The sequence below is a fragment of the Oncorhynchus clarkii genome, chromosome 30 (genome assembly GCF_045791955.1).
Source record: "Oncorhynchus clarkii lewisi isolate Uvic-CL-2024 chromosome 30, UVic_Ocla_1.0, whole genome shotgun sequence".
Classification (NCBI taxonomy): domain Eukaryota; kingdom Metazoa; phylum Chordata; class Actinopteri; order Salmoniformes; family Salmonidae; genus Oncorhynchus; species Oncorhynchus clarkii.
The window spans coordinates 29,055,937-29,080,795 of NC_092176.1; the positions used below are offsets into that span (position 1 = coordinate 29,055,937).

Consider the following 24,859-nt stretch of genomic DNA (forward strand, 5'->3'; position numbering starts at 1 on the left):
AAGCTCTGTCGTAACCGGCCGCGACCGGGAGGTCCGTTGGGCGACGCACAATTGGCCTAGCGTCGTCCGGTTAGGGAGGGCTGGTGGTAGGGATGTCCTTGTCTCATCGCACACCAGCGACTCCTGTGGCGGGTCGGGCGCAGTGCGCGCTAACCAAGGTTGCCAGGTGTTTCCTCCGACACATTGGTGCGGCTGGCTTCCGGGTTGGATGCGCGCTGTGTTAAGAAGCAGTGCGCTAGGTTGGGTTGTGTATCGGAGGACGCATGACTTTCAACCTTCGTCTCTCCCGAGCCCGTACGGGAGTTGTAGCGATGAGACAAGATAGTCTCATTGGACACTACGAAAATGGGGAGAAAAAGGGGTAAAATAAAAAAATAAAAAAAGAGAACATAGGCCGAAACATAGAAATCCCAAAATCATAGAAAAACAAACATAGACTGCCCACCCCAACTCATGGCCCTGACCATACTAAATAACGACAAAACAAAGGAAATAAAGGTCCGAACGTGACAAATAAATTATATCTAATTGTTTCTGATCTGGGTGTCAATCTGTGTGAGTGATGAGTGAGTGATGATTAATTTAGACAGCTGGAAGTTAACAGCCGTATTACTCCTTATAATCAACTTCATCTTGACAACAATAAAGTGAAATACACTAGTTTCTGTGGCAACAAGCAGCAAACCTCTCCTCTGTCAGAAAGATAATGTCACAGAAACATCTTACGAGTGCAGATTCAAGAACTGCCAAAGTGCAAGTAAATAAGAGTAAATAAGACAAAGGACAAATAAATGAATAAAATATCACTTGAGCGCAGGAAGATGCATACATTGAAATGTATTTGCATAGTAATTTTATTTTGTTGACCTACTGCACTTTGCAGACCCCTGCTAAAACCAAAACACCAGAAGGATGAAGAGGGTGAAGAGGGTCAGAGGGGATATATAGTACACATTGCATGGGAAACATGTTAATATTGATGGCTCAATCTATCTCAGCTGTCTCTTTTTACCTTGTTGGTGCATCTAAAACTCATTAACAATGCTGTTGCCAACAAGACCTGTTATGATTACGTTGTTATACAACGGTCATATCTTTAGGCTATAGTCGGCCTATCCTGCATGTTGTGCAAAGTGAATTCTGTGGGGTCCATCGAAATATCAACAACAGATGACGTTGCTTGTTTATTGTGTTCAATTCAATCACCTCACCTCCCTTTATAGAGATGATCATGGTTGGGGTATGCAGGTTGTCTAGACATTCAGGGGAATACAGTGACAGCTGTTCAATTCTCTGAACAATAAGATAATATATTTAGCCTTAGAATTTAGGCTAAACACATGCAGTCATTTTTCAATAGGAACCATTTCAGTGGGGTATGAATACAAAGTATAGAAAAAGTCCTGAAGGCACACGCGTATCAGTATACAATTCCATTCCCTCCAACCAGTGCACACAACACGGTGGATTTGATCATGGGGGGAAAATAGGGTAATTTATTGTGATAGCTGTAACAGTTTTCAATTTCTACAGGCAATGCATTTCGATATTTGAGGACAGACGGGATTCAAATGCATACGCACAAAAAGACCTCCCTGCACACAAATGAATTGGGCTCAAATCATACCAGAATTCTCCTAGGACAGTGGTGAAGCAGACTATTTTTCTGACACACAATGAATAAAAATGGAGACCGACTGGAGTCTTAACGGCCTGTGGCCTGCTGCAAAAACAGAAAGCTCAGCGCTCCCTCGTTTTCCCCCAGTGCTCTAGTAATAGGCTGGTGGAAATAAATCTAATCACCACACTTTGTTCTCCCCAGTGATATCATTTCTTCGTATTACTTTTCACCTCCTGTGTCTCATGCCACTATCAGAATCTCATTTGATTGTATTTACATTTGCTTTGGATCCTAACCAAGCTGATACTGAAAAGCAATTACTACTTCCTCGAATCCGACCAAAAGAGAGAAGCATGAGATCTCTTTGGAACATAGAGGATTCACACAGTTCTAACGTTGACATTTATGATTCCATCTTTTTCAGTAAGTATGATTCAGTACATTCGCAAGAAAATAAACTGATTATGACAAACATGGCCTTTAAGAAAGGCCTTTGACTGAGAACAGTCTACATTTAGAAAAGTCTAATACCACCCCTGTTCACAGCTACCGTGGGAAATGTCATTTATCAAATTGTCACAAGTCAACAATTCAAAACTATTACATTTAATTTGGCACTTTCCTTTCTATGCTACACACACACACACAAAACACACACACACACACACACACACACACACACACACACACACACACACACACACACACACACACACACACACACACACACACACACACACACACACACACACAAATACAAAGCTAGCTATCAATACGATCATATGCCAATAAACATTTTGAATAAAGTATAATGCAAGATCATTGAATGCAAATCTACTGTAAAATTCACTAAATATGGTCAAGGTATTCATCTTTGCCTGAATTAATTTAACCATTCTACAGAGCGTTCTACAGAGTTCAAAACCGCAGAGCCACTTTGGACTAGTGATTAAAAAAATTATTGATACATTTACAAATCAGGATATTATTTTTGATGATATCGTATTGTTTTGACAATATCACAATATTATTTTTGCACTCGTTGGCTGTACCTGCACCAAAACTTTCTCCATCTTCTTTTTTTAAAAAGGAGCCAATGTGTTTTCAGCACTGTTATGTCCACGACTGATCAAAACTTGTTTTCTCAAGGCTCCCTCTTGTCCCTCTGCATCAGACATATGGTGAACTATGTTTGGACCGTTGAATCGTAATAAAAATAGTAGTGAATCACAGTGCATATGGAGTGGTGAAAAAAAATCGCAATTATTATCGCACCAAAGTATAGTGATAATATCAAATCGTACCTGGCAATTCCCAACCCTACTTTGGACTGTCGTTGCTACAAGGCTGTGGACTCAAGTGAGTTTAGGCATTCCAATTCCAGAACTATTGCTACATTTCTCCCAATCTTCTTTCTGATGTACAGTACATTCGGAAAGTACTAAAACGTTGTTATGTTACAGCCTAATTATAGAATGGATTAAAGAAAAAAAACACCAAGACACTTCCTACAGCTGGCTGCTAGGCCTAATTGATCAATCGGGGGAGAAGGGCCTTGGTCAGGGAGGTGACCAAGAACCCGATAGTCACTCTGAAAGAGCTCTAGAGTTCCTCTGTGGAGACGGGAGAACCTTCCAGAAGGAAAACCATCTCGGCAACACTCCACCAATCAGGCCTTTATGGTAGAGAGGCCAGACGGAAGCCACTCCTCAGTAAAAGGCACATGACAGCCCGCTTGGAGTTTGCTAAAAAGCACCTAAAGGACTCTCAGATCATGAGAAATAAAATCCTCTAGTCTGATGAAACCCCAGTTGAACTCTTTGGCCTGAATGCCAAATAGTCTGGAGGAAACCTGGTACCATCCCTATGGTGAAGTATGGTGGTGGCAGCATCAAGCTGTGGGGATGTTTATCAGCGGCAGGGACTGGGAGACTAGTCAGGTTTGATGAAAAGGTAAATAATGCAAAGTAGAGAGAGGTCCTTGGTGAAAACCTGCTCCAGAGTGGTCAGGACCTCAGACTCGGTGTGAAGGTTCACCTTCCAACAGGACAACGAACCTAAGTACACAGCCAAGACAATACAGGAGTGGCTTAGAGACAAGTCTCTGAATGTCCTTGAGTGGCGAACATCTCTGGAGAGATCTGAAAATCGCTGTGCAGCGATGCTCCCCATCCAACCTGACAGAGCTTGAGAGGATCTGCAGAGAAGAATAGAAAAACCCTTTTAAAATACAGGTGTGCCAAGCTTGCAGCGTCATACCCAAGAAGACTTGAGGCTGTAAACGCTGCCAAGGTGCTTCAACAAAGTACTGAGTAAAGGGTCTTAATACTATGTAAATATAATTTCAGTTTGCAAAAATTGCTTTGTCCTTATAGGGTATTGTGTGTAGACTGAAGAAGAAAAAAAAGTTTTTCATTTTTGAATAATGCTGTAACGTAACAAAAATGTGGAAAAAGTCAAGGGGTCTGAATACTTTCCAAATGCACTGTACTACCTGTGTATTACTTCATGTATGTGATGTAGTAACAATGTCACTAGGGTATCCATCTCCAGTCAAAAGTAAATCATGATCAAATACAACTGTTAATGAAGATGTCATTTAATTATAATCAAAGATCACACCACTTTCTGTAGTATAAACCTTAAAGGAAAATCCACTCAAACCTCCACTGTAGATAGTCCCACATTTTTTTGCATGTCAGGAATCAAGGTGTCACGTACACCAGTAGACACTCCTCAGAGGAGGAAGGGGAGGACCATCCAGTGACTTTCATAAAATAGTGAAACATCAAAAAAAGTTAGCCTTTTCAGATAAAACTATGCTAAATATATTTGTCACCAAATAATTTATTAAAACACACTGTTTTGCAATGAAGGTCTACAGTAGCCTCAACAGCAGTCTATAGGGTAGCACCATGGTGTAGCTGGTGGACAACTAGCTTCTGTCCCCCTCTGGGTACATTGCATTGAGCCTCCTAGGTTTTGTATTAAAGTTATAGTTCTCACCACCTTCCATAGACTTACACAGTAATTATGACAACTTCCGGAGGACATCCTCCAACCTATCAGAGCTCTTGCAGCATGAAATAACATGTCCACCCAATCAAAACATCAGAGAATGAATCTAGTACTGAAAGTATAAGCTACAGCTAACTAACACTGCAATGCATAAAATGTGACCGACCGACTCGATTCGATCTTATGTAGCAAAATTTGAAATTGTGTTTTTTTACATTGTGAACTTTCAATTTAATCTGTTATGCCAGAGTGTGCTCTTGGCGTTTGTAAACTCAGAGCGTTGTCAGATTTAGATTTATGAACGGCCATATCGTTTCGCTTTCGGAGCGCACAATAGACTCTGTGGCTGAAAAGTAGGGTTGATCCGAGTGTTCTAACCTAACAACAGCAGTCAAGAACCAAAGCTAACTTGGCTAACGTTGGCTAGCTTGCTAGCTACATCCAGACACAAATGAGAGAACAGCTCACTCTGACCATTTTATTTGCCCTAGCAGAGCTGGTCGGGCTGTTTTTATGTTATCCAGAGCATTGGTGAATGCAACTGTGATGCCGGCAACAATTTAATGATGCTTATTTTGCCAACGTTTAATGACGCCGTCCATATTCAACAGGTGTTTTTTCAGACGAGAGTGCTCTGAAAATCGGAGTAGATAGCTGGTAAATTCGCTCTGGCTATGTCTATCGACAGTTGTCGCAGTAACATCATAAACATACTATTGAAATAGTTACTTGCATAGTGGAGATTTTTTTGTTTTTAAATGTAGCTAGTTAAACAATGAACCATAATCACAACTCATAACGTTACTACTTTGCATGAATATGCTGGTAGCTAACCAACCAGGTACAATGTTTGCTAGTTATAGCCTAATGTTAGCTAGCTATGAAAATGGAGATATGAATAATATTACTACACAGATCATGCACATAACGTTAGCTAGTTAGCCAGATAGCTAACAGTACACTAACTTGAAATGAAAATGACGTAATGACAAAATTAGAAACGTGTAATATTTGAAAATGTAGCTAGCTGGACTCTCTTACCTGTATACATGGATGGACGCTTCTCCCTCTCTGTCACGGATGCCATAGTTGCTCTTAGTTTGAAGATGTAATCCAGAGCCTTCTGTGTTCTCTTTTCGGCCCAGTCTGCATTTTTGCAATCAAACGCCATCTCCTTAGCTATCATACTCTAATTCCACTTATTTCAAAACTCTGTCCTACAGAAAGTGGAGAGCAACACTTATGCAGTTATACTATGTGATATCTTTCAAAAAGCCACGTTAGGAAGGATTACCTACACATACTTACCAGCTCACGTTATAGACAGAAGAGTGCTACATGTCAGACCAATCCAAACTCATCTCTCGGCATGTCCAGCCCATCCATTATCTCAGCCAATCATGGCTAGTGGGAAGGTTGCTGCTAAAGGTTGGCTAAACCAACTAGGCTTGTATTTTAATAATTGTATTCGTATTTTCTGATGGCATACAAGTTATTAAGGCACATGACAGTTTCTGCCAAAAAACGCACTGAGAAAAAACAAGTTTACGTTAAAATGGCGCTCCTGTGAGGTAGTGACGCGTGACTTAATCACAAATGTAGTGAGTAGTTGACTCAAAGCGAGAGAGAAAAACAATAATTGAACCAATTAATTTCTTCCAAATTTGAGGGGAGAGAGAGCGAGCAATACTGGAATGCTTCCAAGTCAAGGTCAGCTTTTGGTGCTATTAATGTATTGCCACCAGGGCCCACCTCGGCAACTGCTAAACTTCTTTCTTACGGTACTACATGATTGACGCTAGCGTAGCGGGTTTACTAACGAGTTGGTTCTAATAGCTATGTTGACCATGAAGTGAGAACGATGTAGGCTGTGTGTAGTGGCTATAGCGGTCATGATATAAATGTTTGGCTTGAAAAGGTTTTTTCGCCTGGTCACAGACAGCTGATGTGTTGTGCTCTGAAGTCCACAATCAAAGGAAAAGGTGAGAGGAGAGCGCATATTCAGTTGCGAGAAGTAATTATATATACAGAACAAGCAAGGTGATCACGCTGTTTTTATGTGTATGCTATGTTTGCGTGTGATCAGGGCTGTATTCATTCCGCCGATTCTGTTGAAAAACATTTCTTAAACGTAAGAGATTGAAACGTGGATAAAAATACCTACATTTGTCCAATAGACACATACATTTGCAGTTGTTGGATTAATGATTATTCCCTAGATCAGCTAGATGCAGGCAAGAGTGTGCAAGGAGGTATTGAATGTGTCACATGCTTTACTCAAAATTCTCTACGTTGTAAACTTTTCATAGGCTTGGTTGTTGCCACCTCATGATGGGTACAGGGAAATGACAGTCATCCAATATGCTGTAATAGAAATAAGCCATGCAAAAAAATGTAAATACAAAAAATCATCCTCCTTCATCTTAAATGGCACTGACCACCACTGGCGTACGCATAGTTAGCAGATATTATCGCAGGTGCAGGTGTTTCTAGCTCCAACAGTGCAGTATACCTAACAATACAAAACACACAAATCCCCAAAATATATAAAAATATGTATGGACGTATACAGTGCATTTGGAAAGTAATCAGACCCCTTCACTATTTCCACATTTTGTTACATTACAGCCTTATTCTAAAATAGAATTTAAAAAAACAACTAAAAATACAAAAAATATTTAAAAACAACAACATTTTATAATCTACACACAATACCCCATAATGGCAAAGCAAAAAACAGGCTTTTAAAAATGTTTGCTAATTTATAAATATAAAAAACATAATGTTTACATAAGTATTTAGACCCTTTATTCAGTACTTTTTTGAAGCACCTTTGGCAGTGATAACAGCCTTGAGTCTTCTTGGGTATGACGCTACAAGCTTGGCACACCTGTATTTGGGGAGTTCTTCCCATTCTTCTCTGCAGATCCTCTCAAGCTCTGTCAGGTTGGATGGGGAGCATCGCTGCACAGCTATTTTCAGGTCTCTCCAGAGCTGTTTTATCTGGTTCAAGTCCGGGCTCTGGCTGGGTCACTCAAGGAAATTTAGAGACATAGGGTTGTTGTCCTATTGGAAAGTGAACCTTCACCCCCAGTCTGAGGTAGTGAGCAGGTTTTCATTAAGGATCTCTAGGTGCTCCGTTCATCTTTCCCTCGATCCTGACGAGTCTCCCAGTCCCTGCCGCTGAAAAACATCCCCACAGCATGATGCTGCCACCACCATACTTCACCGTAGGGATGGTACCAGGTTTCCTCCAGACGTGACGCTTGGCATTCAGGCCAAAGAGTTCAATCTTGGTTTCATCAGACCAGAGAATCTTGTTTCTCATGGTCTGAGAGTATTTAGGTGCCTTTTGGAAAACTCCAAGCGGGCTGTTATGTGCCTTTTTACTGAGGAGTGGCTCCGTCTGGCCACTCTACCATAAAGGCCTGATTGGTGGAGTGCTGCAGGGATGGGAGAACCTTCCAAAAGGACAACCATCTCCACAGAGGAACTTTAGAGCTCTGTCAGAGTGACCATCGTGTTCTTGGTCACCTCTCTGACCAAGGCCCTTCTCCGCCGATTGCTCAGTTTGGCCAGGCAGCCAGCTCTAGGAAGAGTCTTGGTGGTTCCGAACTTCTTCCATTTAAGAATGATGGAGGCCACTGTGTGCTTTGGGAACTTCAATGCTGCAGAAATCTTTTGGTACCCTTCCCCAGATCTGTGCCGACACAATCCTGGCTCGAAGCTCTACAGACGATTCCTTCGACCGCATGGCTTGGTTTATGCTCTGACATGCACTGTTAACTGCGGGAACTTATATAGACAGGTGTGTGCCTTTCCAAATCATGTTCAATCAATTGAATTTACCACAGGTGGACTCCAATCAAGTTTTAGAAACATCTCAAGGATGATCAATGGAAACAGGATGCACCTGAGCTCAATTTCTAGTCTCATAACAAAGGGTCTGACTACTTATGTAAATAAGGTATTTCTGCTTTCTATTTTTTATAAATTAGCAAACATTTCCAGAAACCTGTTTTAATTTTGTCATTGTGGGGTATTGTGTGTAGATTGCTGAGGAACATCTAATTCATTTTAGAATAAGGCTGTAACGTAACAAAATGTGGAAAAAGTCAAGGGTTTTGAATACTTTCACTGTATAGCCAAGTTATCGTTACTCATTGTGTATTTATTCCTTTATTATTATTTTCTATTATTAAATTTTTTTCCTCTCTCATATTGTTGTGAAGAGCCCGTAAGTAAGCATCTCACTGTTAGTCCACACTTGTTGTTCATGAAGATTGTGACAAATAAAATTAGATTTGTGAAAGGTAAGGAACCAAGATGAGTTGAGTATACTGCAGCTAGTGATTGGATCAAGAACATCATATTTCCACACTTAACTACAGACAACATTGACCCCTGTCAATTTAATAGAAATGGTAACCCTATGTACCCAGGTCAAAAGTAGTGCACTACATAAGGAATAGGGTGACAAAAGAATAAGGGAATAGGGTGAGAAGCAGAAAAAAGTTTCACCAAATATGGATAGCGTAGTGGAGGGACATCGCATCCCAGCAGTAGTACTCTGAGCATCATACCAGCGACCAGAGGACCTCTCATTCAGCCTACCAATCACAGTGAAGCTTTTACTATCATTACTGACTTCCCAGCCATTATAGAGCAGTGCTGGAAGACCTCACTTCTATTAAAATAATGGGGGGGCTTATAAGAATGAATGTTTATGATATTACCTTCATTGTATGATGGAGATTTACATTTTCTTTCAGTTGGAATTTGTATGAAGAGATGGAGATAAAATCTCACTGTGATTCTACACCATACAAGAAAACAATATAAGACATTTCATATTCATACATCACAGAGCACAGAGACTGCTGCCAAGGGTATGTGTTGGGTTTCCATGAACACATACTGTAGGTACACTGATCCAAAAGTAAAACCACTGGTTCCATCACTTTTGATCGTTTGTATCCAAATGTTAGTCACTTTTTATCTACAATGTTCATGCGATAAATGCATAGGAGTAGAAACTAATGCTTGAATTTAAAGATTAAAATGAAAGAGGTAATACCAGTCTTATTCCATTTAATTTCATTTTTGGAGTGTATTCAATTTCTTTCATTTTCCCCTGTGGCCGACAGACAGTCAAAGCAGAACTGAAGATTAATCTAGAACACCATTGAAGTGCTGCAAACTTCTACACTGGTCCCTGTGCTTTCCTCCATTGTCTGCAATTACCATTCTGTTTCACATTCCACCCCGAGGACTGTTTATTCCTCAAGGTGATGGACTAGTCTTTTTTTTTTTTTTACAGTCATTGTATATGTACTTATACCTCAATGTAGACTTATATTGTACAACACATGATTACAACTACTGTACAACTGGTATATGATAACATCCATTGCCAACGGATCAACCGAAATATCTGACAATGTATAGTCTGCTGCAGTATACACGTTGTTTCCCCTGTAGGCAACATTTTCTAAGTAATAACACTATTGTCAGGGTATATCAGCTAAGAAAATTTAGAGATTTTGTTCCCCCTCAGTTCGCCATCTTCGCATATTAATGTTCCTTTGTAATATTCAATAAATGTCTGGATCCAGTTTGTATTTACGCAGTGAAATGTGCAGCAGTGCGCCGCTCCAACATAACTTGTTAGCTAAAATCGGAGCGGCTGTGTAAATATATCACAGAGTGCCGATTCATCACCAGTTGGGATTTAGAATGCAAAACAAATCTTGCATTAATTATGTTTTATTTAAAATTAATAAGAGCTTATTGATAGCTAGCTCTATTTACACAAACATCATGGCCTGTTGATATGTTGACATGTTTATTACATAAATGGCACCAGCACTGATGAATTCATACAGTATAGTTAGGCTACGGCATCAGGGTCTATGTCCTCAGATCAGAACATGGCAGGGTGTATTCTTGGCTTTGCAAGAGGGGTGAAGTTAAAAGCCTTTTACTGTTAAGAGGTGATTTCTTCCCCCTCCATGAGGGATAGTTTGCTTTCAGGGAGGAAGTGGATGGGTTTCTCATGCCTTGGGATATAAGACAGGATAAAATAGAAGCTGGCTCTTATCTCAATGTGTCCTTCCATTAAGAACATGACATTAAATCACTGTGAGCTTGGATGCTTCCTGCCTCGGGCCAACGGAGGACACGTAGCTACTTCATGGGCATGCAAAGGACAAGTATAACTCAGTCAGATACAATTTTGAAATGAGAATATTTCTATACAATGTTCATTACAGCTTCAAACAACATATGATTTTGGCGTGTGGTGCGTGGGTACAGAATAAAACCAACAAAGCTGCAGTGTGACCTGAAAGGGCGAGATGAATACAAAATGATCTGAAATGTGAGGTTTGTGGAATCCACTACGGAGCCGACCCTCAAGAAATGTTTCAGAACAAAAACTGTATTTTAAAGGGAAAAACAAGAAGATGCCTTCAGGGCAATAGCAAACCAACATTTACTCAGCTTGGAGTACAATGGAGTTTTCATAAATGCTGTTTCAGGTCATATAGGCCATGCTACCGGAACCCCTGAGTCTGAGGAGAATCAATGAACACCACCACAGATCAAAGTATACTGTTATTCACCTCCTACACATGCTCATTAAAATACCTACCAAAAATAGACCTATAACTACATTGAATGATGACTTGACTGCAAAATCAAACAAAAGAGTACAAGAAACAACAGAAAAGGGTCCTCTTATAGGTACAGTACTAGCGTTACAGACAAACGCATCAGTTCTCTCCTAGACATTCTCAATAATAAGACCGAGATCCCTCTAAACAACAACCATGGCATCATCAGTGAGAGATTTCTTCAGGTGTTGTATCATGTTGTTGTTGACATATGGCTGAGGAGTGGTGAGGAGTTAACAGCAGCTGTCTCAAGTCTTCACCAGGTATACTGTCTGCCTCATTATCCTGTCCAAAACCCTGGCTTGAAATATGCGCAAACCGTTCTCTGTTCGTCGTTCCTTGCTCCTTGTAAACTGATGGCTGATGCCTCCACCCGTGTGACAGTTTTCAAATGTGTTTTTGTATTACTCTTCGTTGCATTGTAGCCAGCACCCTTGAGGCCTACTCTGATCATTCGTCAATTCAGTTCAAGTGATTTTATATGAAAGGGAGGATAAGGTAGGTAAGGGGGGAAACAGGCTGCCACAAGGAGATAAAACATAAAGCAGATAAGCAGTCAAGAAATTGCAAGTCAGGAAAAGTTTACAATCAAGAGGGTTGAGGGGGGCTGGAACATTTGTAGACTGCAAATTGACCGCAAGAAGCCCAAACAGATATGTTTGACTAAAACATAATAATTTCAAACCTTGCTCACATTGGTATACGATCTCGCATATCTCTATTATGCATGGGAATACTTGGGAACAGATTTCTTAAATTAAAATCACTTTGAGCTGATTTCCTGGTGTTTTTACAGTCTTTTATGTCCAACAATGAAAAAAAATGACTTGGGGTGTCAAATAAAACCCCAAGTTGGGGAACCCTGCTATAAAACACAGTAATATTAAAATTAATTCAACAGTTGACATAAAACTGAGACAAAATCCATGAGAAACCTAAAGGATATAGGGGCAACCTGCGATTTGGTTCTACATGAATAACATAGTGCTCAGCTATGCATCAATCTTCATACTTCCACATTAATCAAAACCTGGTAGTAGATATTGTATAACTAACTAATAATGGAAGGCTCTTCAAGTATAATTTAAATAAGAAACACTTCACTTATCAAAATGAATATCAGCTGCATTGATCAAATAACCATGTGTATCGGATGTGTGAGGCAGAAAGTGACACTTAAGCAGTGACGTGCATCACATATTATAGAAGCACTAATCCAATAAGGTGGATCAATAGCTACCATGGACCGAACACAGAAACTGTTTGGTCCACCAGGATGGAGTGTATTATGGCTGTGTCTCAATTATTTCTATCACAACTTGTCCTACAGCACTGTTCTGCCCTGTTCTCTCCCACTGAATTCGCCCTATGGATCAACAGAGGACATGTTTGAACAGCCGACCCATGGGCCTCAGATGAGGAGGCTTAAGAAACAGTGAACGACCATCAGGCTGACTTGTGGTGGTCACTGGGACTGGCCATGCAGCTAGGGCAAGATTAAAGGCACACTGGCTGTATCCGGAATGGCACTCTATTTCCTATGTGGTGCACTACTTTTGACCAGGGTCCATAGGGCTTAGATCAAAAGTAGTGCACTCTTTAGGTAATATGGTGCCATTTTGGATGGACACTGGTAGTCTGACGGATGATGGGGACTGTGTACTACATTAGGTATGTAATAGGTTGCCATTGGAACCAGCTCACTGCTTAGCTCAGCAGAATCTCTATTATTTCAGTGACACTGTCCGTCCTCACTGAAAGGTGAAGTCTTGCTCGCTGCACAAATTTCAGTGCCCCCTATATAAAATATCCAAATATTAACACCATGTGAAACCTTTAGGTTTCTTGCTCATTGAAAATCATTACTGTGAACAGAATAGCAAACAGAGGTCAATTAACATAGATGAACCTTACACTATGTTACTCCCTACCCCCTACTGAGCTGTTGTATTAATGCCAAAACAACTATAAAATAGCTTTAGGTCATCCAACTCAATAGAATAGAAACAACACTGTGGTAGGGAGTCCTGTGATTTTATACAGACATTTACTGAGGAACCCCACTCTATCAAAATACCATTTGTTTGAGATAGTCAAATATAGATTTCAGCAATGCACCCATAAATCAACATGACATGTTTTTTCGATAATAATATTGAATTCTCTTCGACTAAATAAAAGATGTGGGCTCTCTTTGTAACAGACACACCTGTAACTACATGGAGGCTTATGGCCAGATTCAGTCAGAGACCTGCCTTAGCTGTGTTTGCACAGTAGCCTTTGATACTGCCCCCCACCCATGGCTTGATCCGAAAACACATGGGTTATATGCTACAGTGTAAAAACTATGTTGCATGGTGGATTGAAGTGAGCCCTTGAGAGGACCTTTGTATCTGGTTAATTTTCTATTTCTGTGAATTTCTGATAAATGGACCACTTTCAACCTCTCCAATCAGCAACCTTTTGTTCTTAGGTACAAGAAACACATTATGTGCATGCCAATTAAACATAGCGTTACAAAGAAAGGTTTTTCATGAAGCTGTACATTTTTTTACAGGAAGTAAGCGTGTGTATGTGTGTGCCTCCGTATTTAGGCAACATGGTCAAATCAATATGGTTGACACTTGTGCTATTGAAAACAAACGCAATGGCAAATGAGTCGAACAAAATGATTTCCCCCACTAAATGTAGAAGGAAAACATAGCTGTAGCAATTCTGATAAAATCATAGTTGGTAATCCATAAATCACCCAAAAGATTCACATTAGCAAACTATTCCAAAATCATATGTAGCTAAAAGGCCCTCTCACCAAGTCCGTTATTTATACACTTAAAATAAATATGAGCACGTCTTGTTTATGATGCAGTTCGCACCCTTTGCAAAATATCATCTTGTCGCAGTTTGTCAAATATTTATTCGGAACAGGTTAGATTTCTGTGTCTTTTCATGGGCGAAAATAAGCTGTTGAACGAAATATAAATTGTTATCTGGGACACTGCCACTGACAGGTCTGTGGGTTCGTTGTGTGAATAAATTAAATGTATCTGCCCGTTTATGTTTGCAATGTATAAGTGCAGCAATTTATTAATTTAGTCAATGTATGAATTTACCCAATGTGATTACATCACATCAGAGCTACTTGTCACACTTTTCATACAAACTTCCCCACCAGTTCATTGGCAACGCTGTAGCTTATTTTATAGCCACTCAGAAAGCAAGAGGATCGATCGATACTTCTCTCCTTGAAAGGCCTTGGTCTATTAGTTTTAAAATATCGCTCAAAATAAGATATATATAGTACCAGTCAAAAGTTTGGACACACATACTCATTCAAGTTTTTTTCAATTTGTACTATTTTCTACATCGTAGAATAATAGTGAAGACATCAAAACTATGAAATAACACATATGGAATCATGTCGTAACCAACAACAAAAAAAGTGTTAAACAAATCTAAATATATTTATATTTGAGATTCTTCAAAGTAGCCACCCTTTGCCTTGATGACAGCTTTGCACACTCCTGGCATTCTCTCAGCCAGCTTCAACTGGAATGCTTTTCCAACAGTCTTGAAGGAGTTCCCACATATACTAAGCACTTGTTGGCTGCTTTTTCTTCACCCTGCGGTCCAACTCATGCCAAACAAATCATAGTCCCACTAAGCGCAAACCAGATGGGATGGCGTAGGGTTACAATTTTAACTCTATGCCTAATTTTGAATTTGAATAATTTCACCCTAAGGCTGTGTTTACACAGGCAGCCCAAATCTGTCACGCCCTGATCTGTTTCACCTGTCCTTGTGATTGTTTCCACCCCCTCCAGTTGTCGCTTATTTTCCCCAGTGTATTTATTCTTGTGTTTCCTGTCTCTCTGTGCCAGTTCGTCTTGTATGTTTCCAAGTCAACCAGCATTTTTTCCGTTCTCCTGCTTTTTGCATTGTCCTTTTTCTAGTCCTCCCAGTTTTGACCCTTGCCTGTTTCTGGATTTTGTACCCGCCTGCCTGACCATTCTGCCTGCCTTGATCACGAGCCTGTCTGCCACTCTGTGCCTCCTGGACTCTGATCTGGTGTTGACCTTCTTGCCTGTCCACGATCATTCTCTTGCCTACCCCTTTGGATTAATAAACATTGTAAGACTCCAACCATCTGCCTCCTGTGTCTGCATTTGGATCTCGCCTTATTAAAATCTGGTCTTTTGACCAATCACATCAGATCTTTTTCCATCAGATGTTTTTCAGAGCTGATCTGACTGGCCAAAAGACATATTAGTGAAAAAAAAGATCAGAACTGGGCTGCCTAATTCAAAATTGTAACCCCACAGGTAACTTTCTGGATGGACATAAAGAATTCACATAGATTAGGCAATGGTATTAACTAGTACGTTGACCAAGGAAGATTGGCAAATGGGTACTAGGGTACCCTGTGTTAAGCATGGCTGCTTTGAACTAATTACTTTTGTACAAAGTAGGATTATTTCACACTTGGAAATAGAAAAATATGCATGTCATAAAGGGAACAACTTTGTGATTCTGTGGACGCAGTTAAATTCACACTAAAATGTTTTTCTAAATATACTTTATTTAAAGGCTACGGATAAACTAGTAGGCTAAACCCTCACTTATAACTTGTGTTGAATGTCGTTTTAGAACTACACTGAACAAAAATATAAACACAACATGTAAAGTGTTGCTTACATGTTTCAGAAATGTTCCATACGCACAAAAGGCTTACTTGTCTCAAATTGTGTGCAAAAATTGTTGTGTCACGTTCTGACCTTTATTTCCTTTGTTTTGTATTTATTTAGTATGGTCAGGGCGTGAGTTGGGTGGGCAGTCTATGTTTGTTTTTCTATGATTTGGGTAATTCTATTTTTCGGCCTAGTATGGTTCTCAATCAGAGGCAGGTGTCATTAGTTGTCTCTGATTGAGAATCATACTTAGGTAGCCTGGGTTGCACTGTTTGTTTGTGGGTGATTGTCTATGTTAGTGGCTTGTGTCAGCACAGGTCTCATTTGTAGCTTCACGGTCGTTATTTGTTTATTGTTTTGTATGCCGTGTTCAGTACTTTCTTTATTAAATATTCACTATGAACACATACCACGCCGCGTTTTGGTCCTCTGATCCTTCTCGCCTCTCCTCTTCAGATGAAGAGGAGAACGACCGTGACACCAAGATAATACCTGATAATACCTGACAGTTGTGGCATATCAAGATGCTGAAAAAACACAGCATGATTACTACACAGGTGCACCTTGTGCTGGGGACAATAAAAGGCCACTAAACTGTGCAGTTGTCACACAAATGCTGTCTGCAGGAATGTCCAAATAATGTAATATTCATATCTCTACCATAAGCCGTTATAGAGAATTTTGCAGTTCGTCCAACCGGCCTCAAACACATTCCACGTTTATGGCGTCGGTTGGGCAAAGTTATGAACAGAGTGCCCCATGGTAGCGGTGGGGGTTATGGTATTGGCATGCATAAGCTACAGACAATGACCACAATTGCATTTTATCTATGACAATTTGAAAGCACAGAGATACAGTGACGAGAGGCTCATTGTGAGGCCCATTTTTTTTAAAGGTATCTGTATTCCCAGTCATGTGAAATCCATAGTTTAGGGCCAAATTAATGTATTTCAATTGACTGATTTCCTTATGAACTAACTTCGCAGAATATTTGAAATTGTTGTGTTTATATTTATGTTCAGTATAATACAACACTTTGCCAAATGTTTTTTTTTCTCCTTACTATGACACGCAACTCAATTGACCAGTAACTATTTCTCACTACACAGAGAAGATAACTGGGGCTTGGACAGATGGGCTTGGGCAGAGAGACATAAACAAAGACCATCATCTCGTCCACAGAGCCAACGCTGCAGGGTCTGTACTGCATGACGTAAAGATGTCATACAAGCACAAGGTTACAAACTGCAAGCACATCAGACCATGCTTTAATTATTCCCAAGATGGGACACATTTCTCAAGCTCCCCAGAAAGTATTCCCCCTACCAGTCATCAAGTATCTGTCCTTCTCCATGATGCTCCGCTCTCATCCCCATACTGTCACTGTCTGTTAACACTACATACTGTCAAACGCTTCCTGTGGAAGTCAAGCTCTTCGTTCTGTTATACTGCAACAGCATCCAGGAAAGGTTTTGTAGATAGATACACTTACAAAAGCTGCTCTCCAATCCATAGTAGACCCTGGTCAATGGGCCCTGGTCAAAAGTCGTGCACTATAAAAGGAAATAGGCTGCCATTTGGGAAGCACACCTGTTTCTAGAATGAAGAGGTGTTGCTGGTCAAGACCAACGCAGAAGGCACCGATTGAATGTGTTGACTGAGATGGATGAACGTATTCTCTGTGGATTGTACATGATTTAGCACTGCGACCGAGAGGGCCACCTCACCCTGTCCTGATTGCTCTCCCCTACCTCCGATAAAGAATGAAAAAACTTCAGCATCCTTTATTATAGATGAGCCCATCATGACATTAGAATTGGAGAATGGAATTCAAAACAATGCTTTTGGGGGGGACCAATGCCTACATTGATTTTCCTCCGGAATTTCCCAAGTTGTCAGTGAGAGTGAGATAAAGAGCTCATCACTCAGTCACACCATCTGGGATGTAATTTAAGCTTGTTGTCCACCGAAAACACTTTCTTTTCAAGCCAAATAGCTATATTAGAGCAGGATAATCATGCACATTGTCACATAAAGAGAAAATCACAGGGGTGAGAGTAGTAGACACACTTATAGTAGACAGTAGTAGACACACACTCACACTGTACTGTACGCTCATACAAAGAAAATAATTCATCAATTGAAGTGGATGCATGTATTCTTGTATTTAATCATTTTGATGCACAGAAAGAAAGACATGAGTCATAAAATAAGCACCTAAACAGCAACCCCAGGCAGTAGCTGCTAGCTAGCTGGTCCAACAGAGCAAGGGGGCTATGTGTTTATTACCACCATCATCACTGTTTATCACTTCTGAATGTACAGCCATTTGGTTTCATTTAAATGTAATTCTGGGCACTGAACTGCACACGTTGACAGCCAGATTCTGATGATTCATTCTAGAACAGAATGGCAGTTGGAAATATCACAGCCCCCTACTATCTCAGAGTGAAAACAACAGATTTGACCTTCGTCTCTTTTCATCAATGCCCGGCTACACTGCTGAATAAAAACATAAATATTCTACAAAAAATAAAAGTAGAGGCAATTTCAGACCAAGGTCTTAATTTTTCATTTTTTTGTGTGTGTGTCGGATATTGGTCCAACTGTGTCAATCATATTCAGGGCAGCGAACAGAGAGAGGCACAATCAGCACCCTGGTTCACAGGTGAACTGGTCTATAAAGCAATTTGATGAGTCTCCATGTCAAATGTTTATTGCAAAGCTCTTGGAGACTTACCCAAAGACTCACAGCTATAATCGCTGCCAAAAGTGTTACTAACATGTAATGTCTTAGGGGGGTGAATACTTATTTAACCAAAATATGTGTTTTATTTTTTATAAATGTTTTATAACTGTTAGAGTATTTTGTGTAGATCATTGACCAAAAATTACAAATAAATCCATTTTAATCCCACTTTGGAAGACAACAACATTTGAAAAAGGTTAAGGGGTGTGAATACTTTCTGGAGGCACTGTACATTGTGCTGTTCTCTCGAACACAGCGATTGCTGTCAGCTCTACAGTCCTGCTGGATGCTCAGGCAGCCAGTCTACAGGTCTTGCATGACCCAACCGTGGTGTTGTACCAAATGGTACCCTATTGCCTTTATAGTTCACTACTTTTGACTAGAACCCTATTGGCTTTGTTTAAAAGTAGCGCACTATAAAGGGAATAGGGTGCCATTTGGTACACATGTTAGTAACACTTTTGGCAGCGATTACAGCTGTGAGTCTTTTTGGGGAAGTCTCCAAGACCAGTATGGTACAATATTTGCCCATTATTCTTTATAAAGCTCTGTCAAGTTGGTTGTTGATCATTGCTAGAAAGCCATTTTGATCATTGCTAGAAAGCCACTCAGGAACATTTAATGTTGTCTTGGTAAGCAACTCCAGTGCAGATTTGGCTTGTGTTTTAGGTTATTGTCCTGCTGAAAATGAATTTGTCTCCCAGTATCTGTTGGAAAGAAAACAAACACATATACCTGTATGATTTTGCCTGTGCTTAGCTGTATTCCTTTTCTTTTTAACATAAAAAACTCCCTAGTCCTTGCCGATGACAAGCATACCCAGAACACGATGCAGCCACCACCATGCTTGAAAATATGAAGAGTGGTACTCAGTGTTGTGTTGGATTTGCCCAAAACATAATGCTGTGTATTCAGAACTAAGTTAATTGCTTTGCCACATTTTTTTGTAGTATTACTTATGCGCCGTGTTGCAAACAGGATGCATGTTTTGGAAAATATTTGTATTCTTTACAGGCTTCATTCGGTTCGCTGTCATTTAGGTTAGTATTGTGGAGTAACTACAATGTTGTTGATCCATCCTCAATTTTCTCCTATCACAACCACTCTAACTGTTTTAAAGTCACCATTGGCCTCATGGTGAAATCCCTGTGCAGTTTCCTTCCTTTCTGGCAACCGAGTTAGGAAGGACGCTTGTATCTTTGTAGTGACTGGGTGTATTGATACACCATCCAAAGCCGATTTAATAACTTCACCATGCTCAAAGGGATATTCAGCATATGCTTTTTTTATACTTTTTTTCCACACACATCTACCAAATCGGTGCCCTTCTTTGTGAGGCATTTAAAATCCTCCCTGGACTTTGTAGTTGAATCTGTGTTTGAAATTCCCTACTCAATTGAGGGACTTTACAAATATTGTATGTGTGGGGTACAAAGAAGGGGTAGTCATTAAAAACACCTGGTTAACCACTATTATTGAACACAGAATGAATCCTTCCAATTTATTATGTGATATGTTAAGCACATTTGTACTCCTGAACTTATTTCAGGCTTGCCATAACAAAGGGGTTGAATACATGACTCAAGACATTTCAGCTTTTCATTTTTTTAAATGACATTTTCTACAAATATCATTCCACTGGGGTATTCTATCTAGATCAGTGACACAAAACCTAAATGTAATAAATATTAAATTCCAGCAACAAAATGTGGAAAAAACCAAGGCGTGTGAATACTTTCCTAAAGACACTATGTTTTAAAACACACCTCTGGAGGAGGACATGGCCGGTTGGTTCTGCACTGACTATTGACTCAGAGCCAAGGGATGATACGGCTGCACAGAATAATGCAAAGATTGTGATGTACCAGACAACCTTCTTATCCAGTCTTCATTGCAAAAACTAGGCTAGCTTAATATTAACAGCTAAATAGTACTCACTTCTAACCTAAAGGATACACATAAATCATGTTTCAGGTGACATTAAATAATCAATTCTAAATGAATGAGGTAGATTATACATACATACCATTTCTCAGACAAAGTAATTAACAAGTAATTACTATTTGTTTTAATTTATAATCTCATATTTTAATCAAGTGTGCCAATAATGTCGAACCTGACTGTATATTTCATAATTGAATTGGAAAGACAATACTGTGCTTTGTTGCACACTAATTCAATGAAAATTAATGTAGGACTTCTTGGTTAGTTAATTTGCCCGTCCTTCATTCATCAATGGGTAGAGGGAAAGGGGTGTGATTTGGGATGTAACCTAATACTACACCTCTGAGATTAAATCTCACTTTGATAATGATGCCAACGTGATTTATGGTCAGCATGGTATCCAGCCATCACCAACTCGTTACAATGTCAAATCTGCTGATCTCTGAATCATTCTTCGACAGTTACCAGTCAATCCTCATCATGGCAAGTGACATCATCTATCTAAATCTATATAGTTTATGTATCCAGAAATGGATAAACATGATCATTTATATGATCATGATTATCTATTGAACACATCGTTTTCACAATCTTCACCAAAACACACCATTCTCCATGTTGATCAGGCAAGACCCCTGATCAATCCCATGCTAATGGACTTGCAAACATAGAATCACAAATAAAATATATTTTCAAAGGAGTGTTACAACATTTATTCAAACGTGGCTGTAGTCCACATGAAATCAGCATGGTATATAGGATAATAATATACATTATACTGTAGCTTCATCGTTCTATATAGCATGCTGATTTCATATTATCTGATTCACATATGAAATCATATTGTATGTAGCCTACTTCAGCCCTGACAGATGGAGATCAGAACACTATCTTATCCTTGCGTGTGATGAGGCAAGATTGGAATTGTGAATCCTTTTAAAAGTTTCCCCAGGGCAGCGTGCACTGGGCTTGCTTAGAGTAGTGTTGTACAGGCGAAACCTCCGTTCATGACCCCCTCGCGTGATTTTAGTTTGTGGTGAATAGTGCTGTTCCACAACTCCATTGATCCTTAAGAGCTTAAATCTGTTGAGTGGTGGCACCGGGGGGAGGGGTAAGGTCCAAGTGCTTCAAAGGCTACCGTGATGGTGCTGGTTGGTTAATAGAATCAACCTTGTGAAGATATGTGCGTGCAACACCTGTTTTGACCTCCATCAGAGTATTGTGAAACACGTTTGGAAGAGGCAAGAAGGGAGGTCTCTTCATATTAGGGTACTGAAGTCGGCCTCTACCAAATACATAGGCTTAGTCACAAATAGCACCCAATTCCCTTTATGGGTCCTTGTCAAATGTAGTGCACTATAAAGGGAATAGGGTGCCATTTTAGTGCACTATATAAAAAAGGATGCCATTTGAGACAGCCAGTCATCCACTAGCTTTCCAGACCAAGCTGCAAAATAATTCAAGCACAACTACTGTAGCCCTGACTGGTCTATGGTTTTGTGCCATTGAGTCGAAATTATCTCATATCAACTCAATTGTTTTTCCCCACCAGGAATGCGAATCAAAACACAATGTATGCTTACATTACACTAGGAATAAAGACATTTAATCTTTTCAATAAGCAATAGCTGACAAGCCAATGCAGAACTGGAGTTAGTGCACAACACCTGAAGCACATCTTAACAGATCCCCAGTAGCCCATCGCACCCCAATGTGGAGGAGCAGATCCCCAGTAGCCTACTGCAGGGTTTCCCAAACACAGTTCTGCCCCCCCCCCCCCCCCCCTTGTAGCAGTACACAGCTGATTAAAATAATCAAAGCTTGGTCGTTTGAATCAGTTGTGTAGTGCTAGGGCAACAACAAAAAAACGTGCACCCAGGGGTGGCAGGACCGAGTTTGGGAAACCCTGGCCTACTGGGGAAGCATTATGTCTCATACACTTGAAGGACTGATTGATTACTTGATGATGTTGTAACCCTTTCCTTTCTTATATGAACATCCAGTCATTTGCTCTAAATTTTTATTCATTTTAATTCATACTTACCATTTGTGTAAATTACTTTTGCATTAACTGCTCTCTAAATTGATAGCGGGCGATGATTATGATCATTCGTGCGCCTGTTGCTTCTCACACAGCACATTATACCAGTTCAATATAAGACACAGATAGTACTGGTAAAACGAATTACTGTATTGAGAAACTGTTTGAGGAGTCGGGAAGAAGACAGTATCCGGATTGTTGAAGAAAAGATCACGAGGACAGGACCGTATGTCCTTCGAGCGAAGGGATGACAAAAAAATAACTCGTGTTACTTATCAAATGGTACTACCATATGGTAATAATATTTTTGGCAAAAAAGTGTCCAACTCAAGCAGTCATTCAGTTCATTTAGAGAAACTTGGCAAAACACAAGCAACGTGAAACTGATGTGTAAGTGCCCAAATAAGAAACCGCAACTGGACCCAATGTTGGAGACAAGTAAAAAAACACACACATGATACCCAAATTATTTGGATATATTAGATGTCTTGTTTGGAACCTTACCTTTAGATGTCGTGCACGTTGTGCAATAAACAAGGAACACGAAGCCCAGGGAGAGGTAGCGTCCCTTCGTCATCGCACACATACTGTAGCTTCACTTCCCAGTGGATGCGCTGAACCGGGAGAAATTCCCCCGTTTTCACCCTGTTCTTGCAAGCCTTGACATGGTGCTGTCAGTAACAGGTTCCTATGTAATTATCATGGACCATGGGACAGTCACTCTAACCCGCTGGAAAGAACCTTGCGCTGACACACCAGACAACCGCATCTTTACTTCACTTTACTGTGTAACAACACACAGACGTTGTTGCGGGGTACTGCTCGGACTTTTCTAGCACCTCTCATACCAAGCTGTATATGACAGACCGGTAAACCAATGGCGCTTCGCGGTGGGCGTGGAGGAGAGGAGAATGGCGGAAACGCCCGGAGAAAGCAGAGAGTTACGCAGTTGGACATACCGTGGCTGGTGTTATGTTAAAATCAGGGTCGAGACGATTTGGCTTCCCACGACATCACCTTTCTGTAAATGATGAAGGAATAAGAGTTCATTTTTTAAATATTTTTGGGGAGGTGGGGTTTATTTGAGTATGGTAATTTTATACCTATCAAATGAACAAAATATGAAGATTAAAATTACACTCAAGGTTGGACTTGAATTTAGCATCCCTTACAAAAACAGGTTCCAGTTTTGAAAGTGCAGTAACTGCAGTCGACTGTGGTATTTTGGAAGATGTAATTGCAGAATAACTACAGTTATGCTCCACTCTAAATGCAGTTATGCCGCAGTGTACTGCAGTTATATTGCACTGACTGCATTATATTTTCTTATGGGATGGACCTCAATATTATGCACATTACCTGAAGGCCAATACATTTTTTTAAAGATTGTATTATTTTCAGTAAGGAATAAGTATTTTTCCAAAACCTTGGATTTTCATCCTTGATTTTCATCAGTTTTACCACAGCATCCCATTAACTTTGGCAGGGGCAATTCCCTTTGAAGTGTATGCGTCACCTTGCCTATTAGATTATGGTGGATGTACCAGTACCTTTAAATGCATCGCCCTGCCTGCTTTATCCCACTCCACTTTTCTGGCTTCATATTGGATAGGCCAAACTACTCTTCAAGGACAGCAAAGAATAACCCAGGAATTACTCAAATACTAATTTAAGATGTCCTCTGTGTTGCCATATCAAGCATGACAGACTCTATTCCATCACACTCTCACCTCTGCATGTCTGGTGAAAGTGACTCACAGAGAGAAGCATCATCAGAGGGCATCACAGGAAAAAACATGTTTTTTTTGCAGGTCACACTGTCTGAAGAGGATAAGTAATCATTTTCACTAGAACACTTGCTCTGTGTCAGATCATATCATTCTTATCCTTATGTATAACAAGACATATACACAAAAACTGTGGTTACTTTATAATAACATTAACATTATTATTGAATCACAGAACAATTCAATGGCAGACCAAATTGACAAGAACAAATCCGCAAAGTGATTATTCTTTTTTTTTTCTAAGGATAGTTCTTCACATGCTTCCTTTTCAAAATGTACATTATACTGCATGTCACCCACCCATTAGTTGTGAAAGACATGTACACTGAACAAAAATATA

At 40.0% G+C, this 24,859-nt stretch overlaps 1 protein-coding gene across 3 annotated transcripts in view; it reads right to left on the bottom strand.

Moving 5' to 3' along the window:
• LOC139389410 (netrin receptor UNC5D-like) overlaps positions 1 to 23,536 on the bottom strand; it is a 231,479-nt gene extending 207,943 nt beyond the window's left edge. For all 3 annotated transcript variants that reach the window (XM_071136151.1, XM_071136152.1, XM_071136150.1), the window contains exon 1: positions 23,237 to 23,536. In XM_071136151.1, the coding sequence (XP_070992252.1) occupies positions 23,237 to 23,318 (82 nt within the window). In that variant the 5' untranslated portion in view covers positions 23,319 to 23,536. The remainder of the gene's footprint in view (positions 1 to 23,236) is intronic.
• Between the last annotated feature and the right edge of the window lie 1,323 nt (positions 23,537 to 24,859).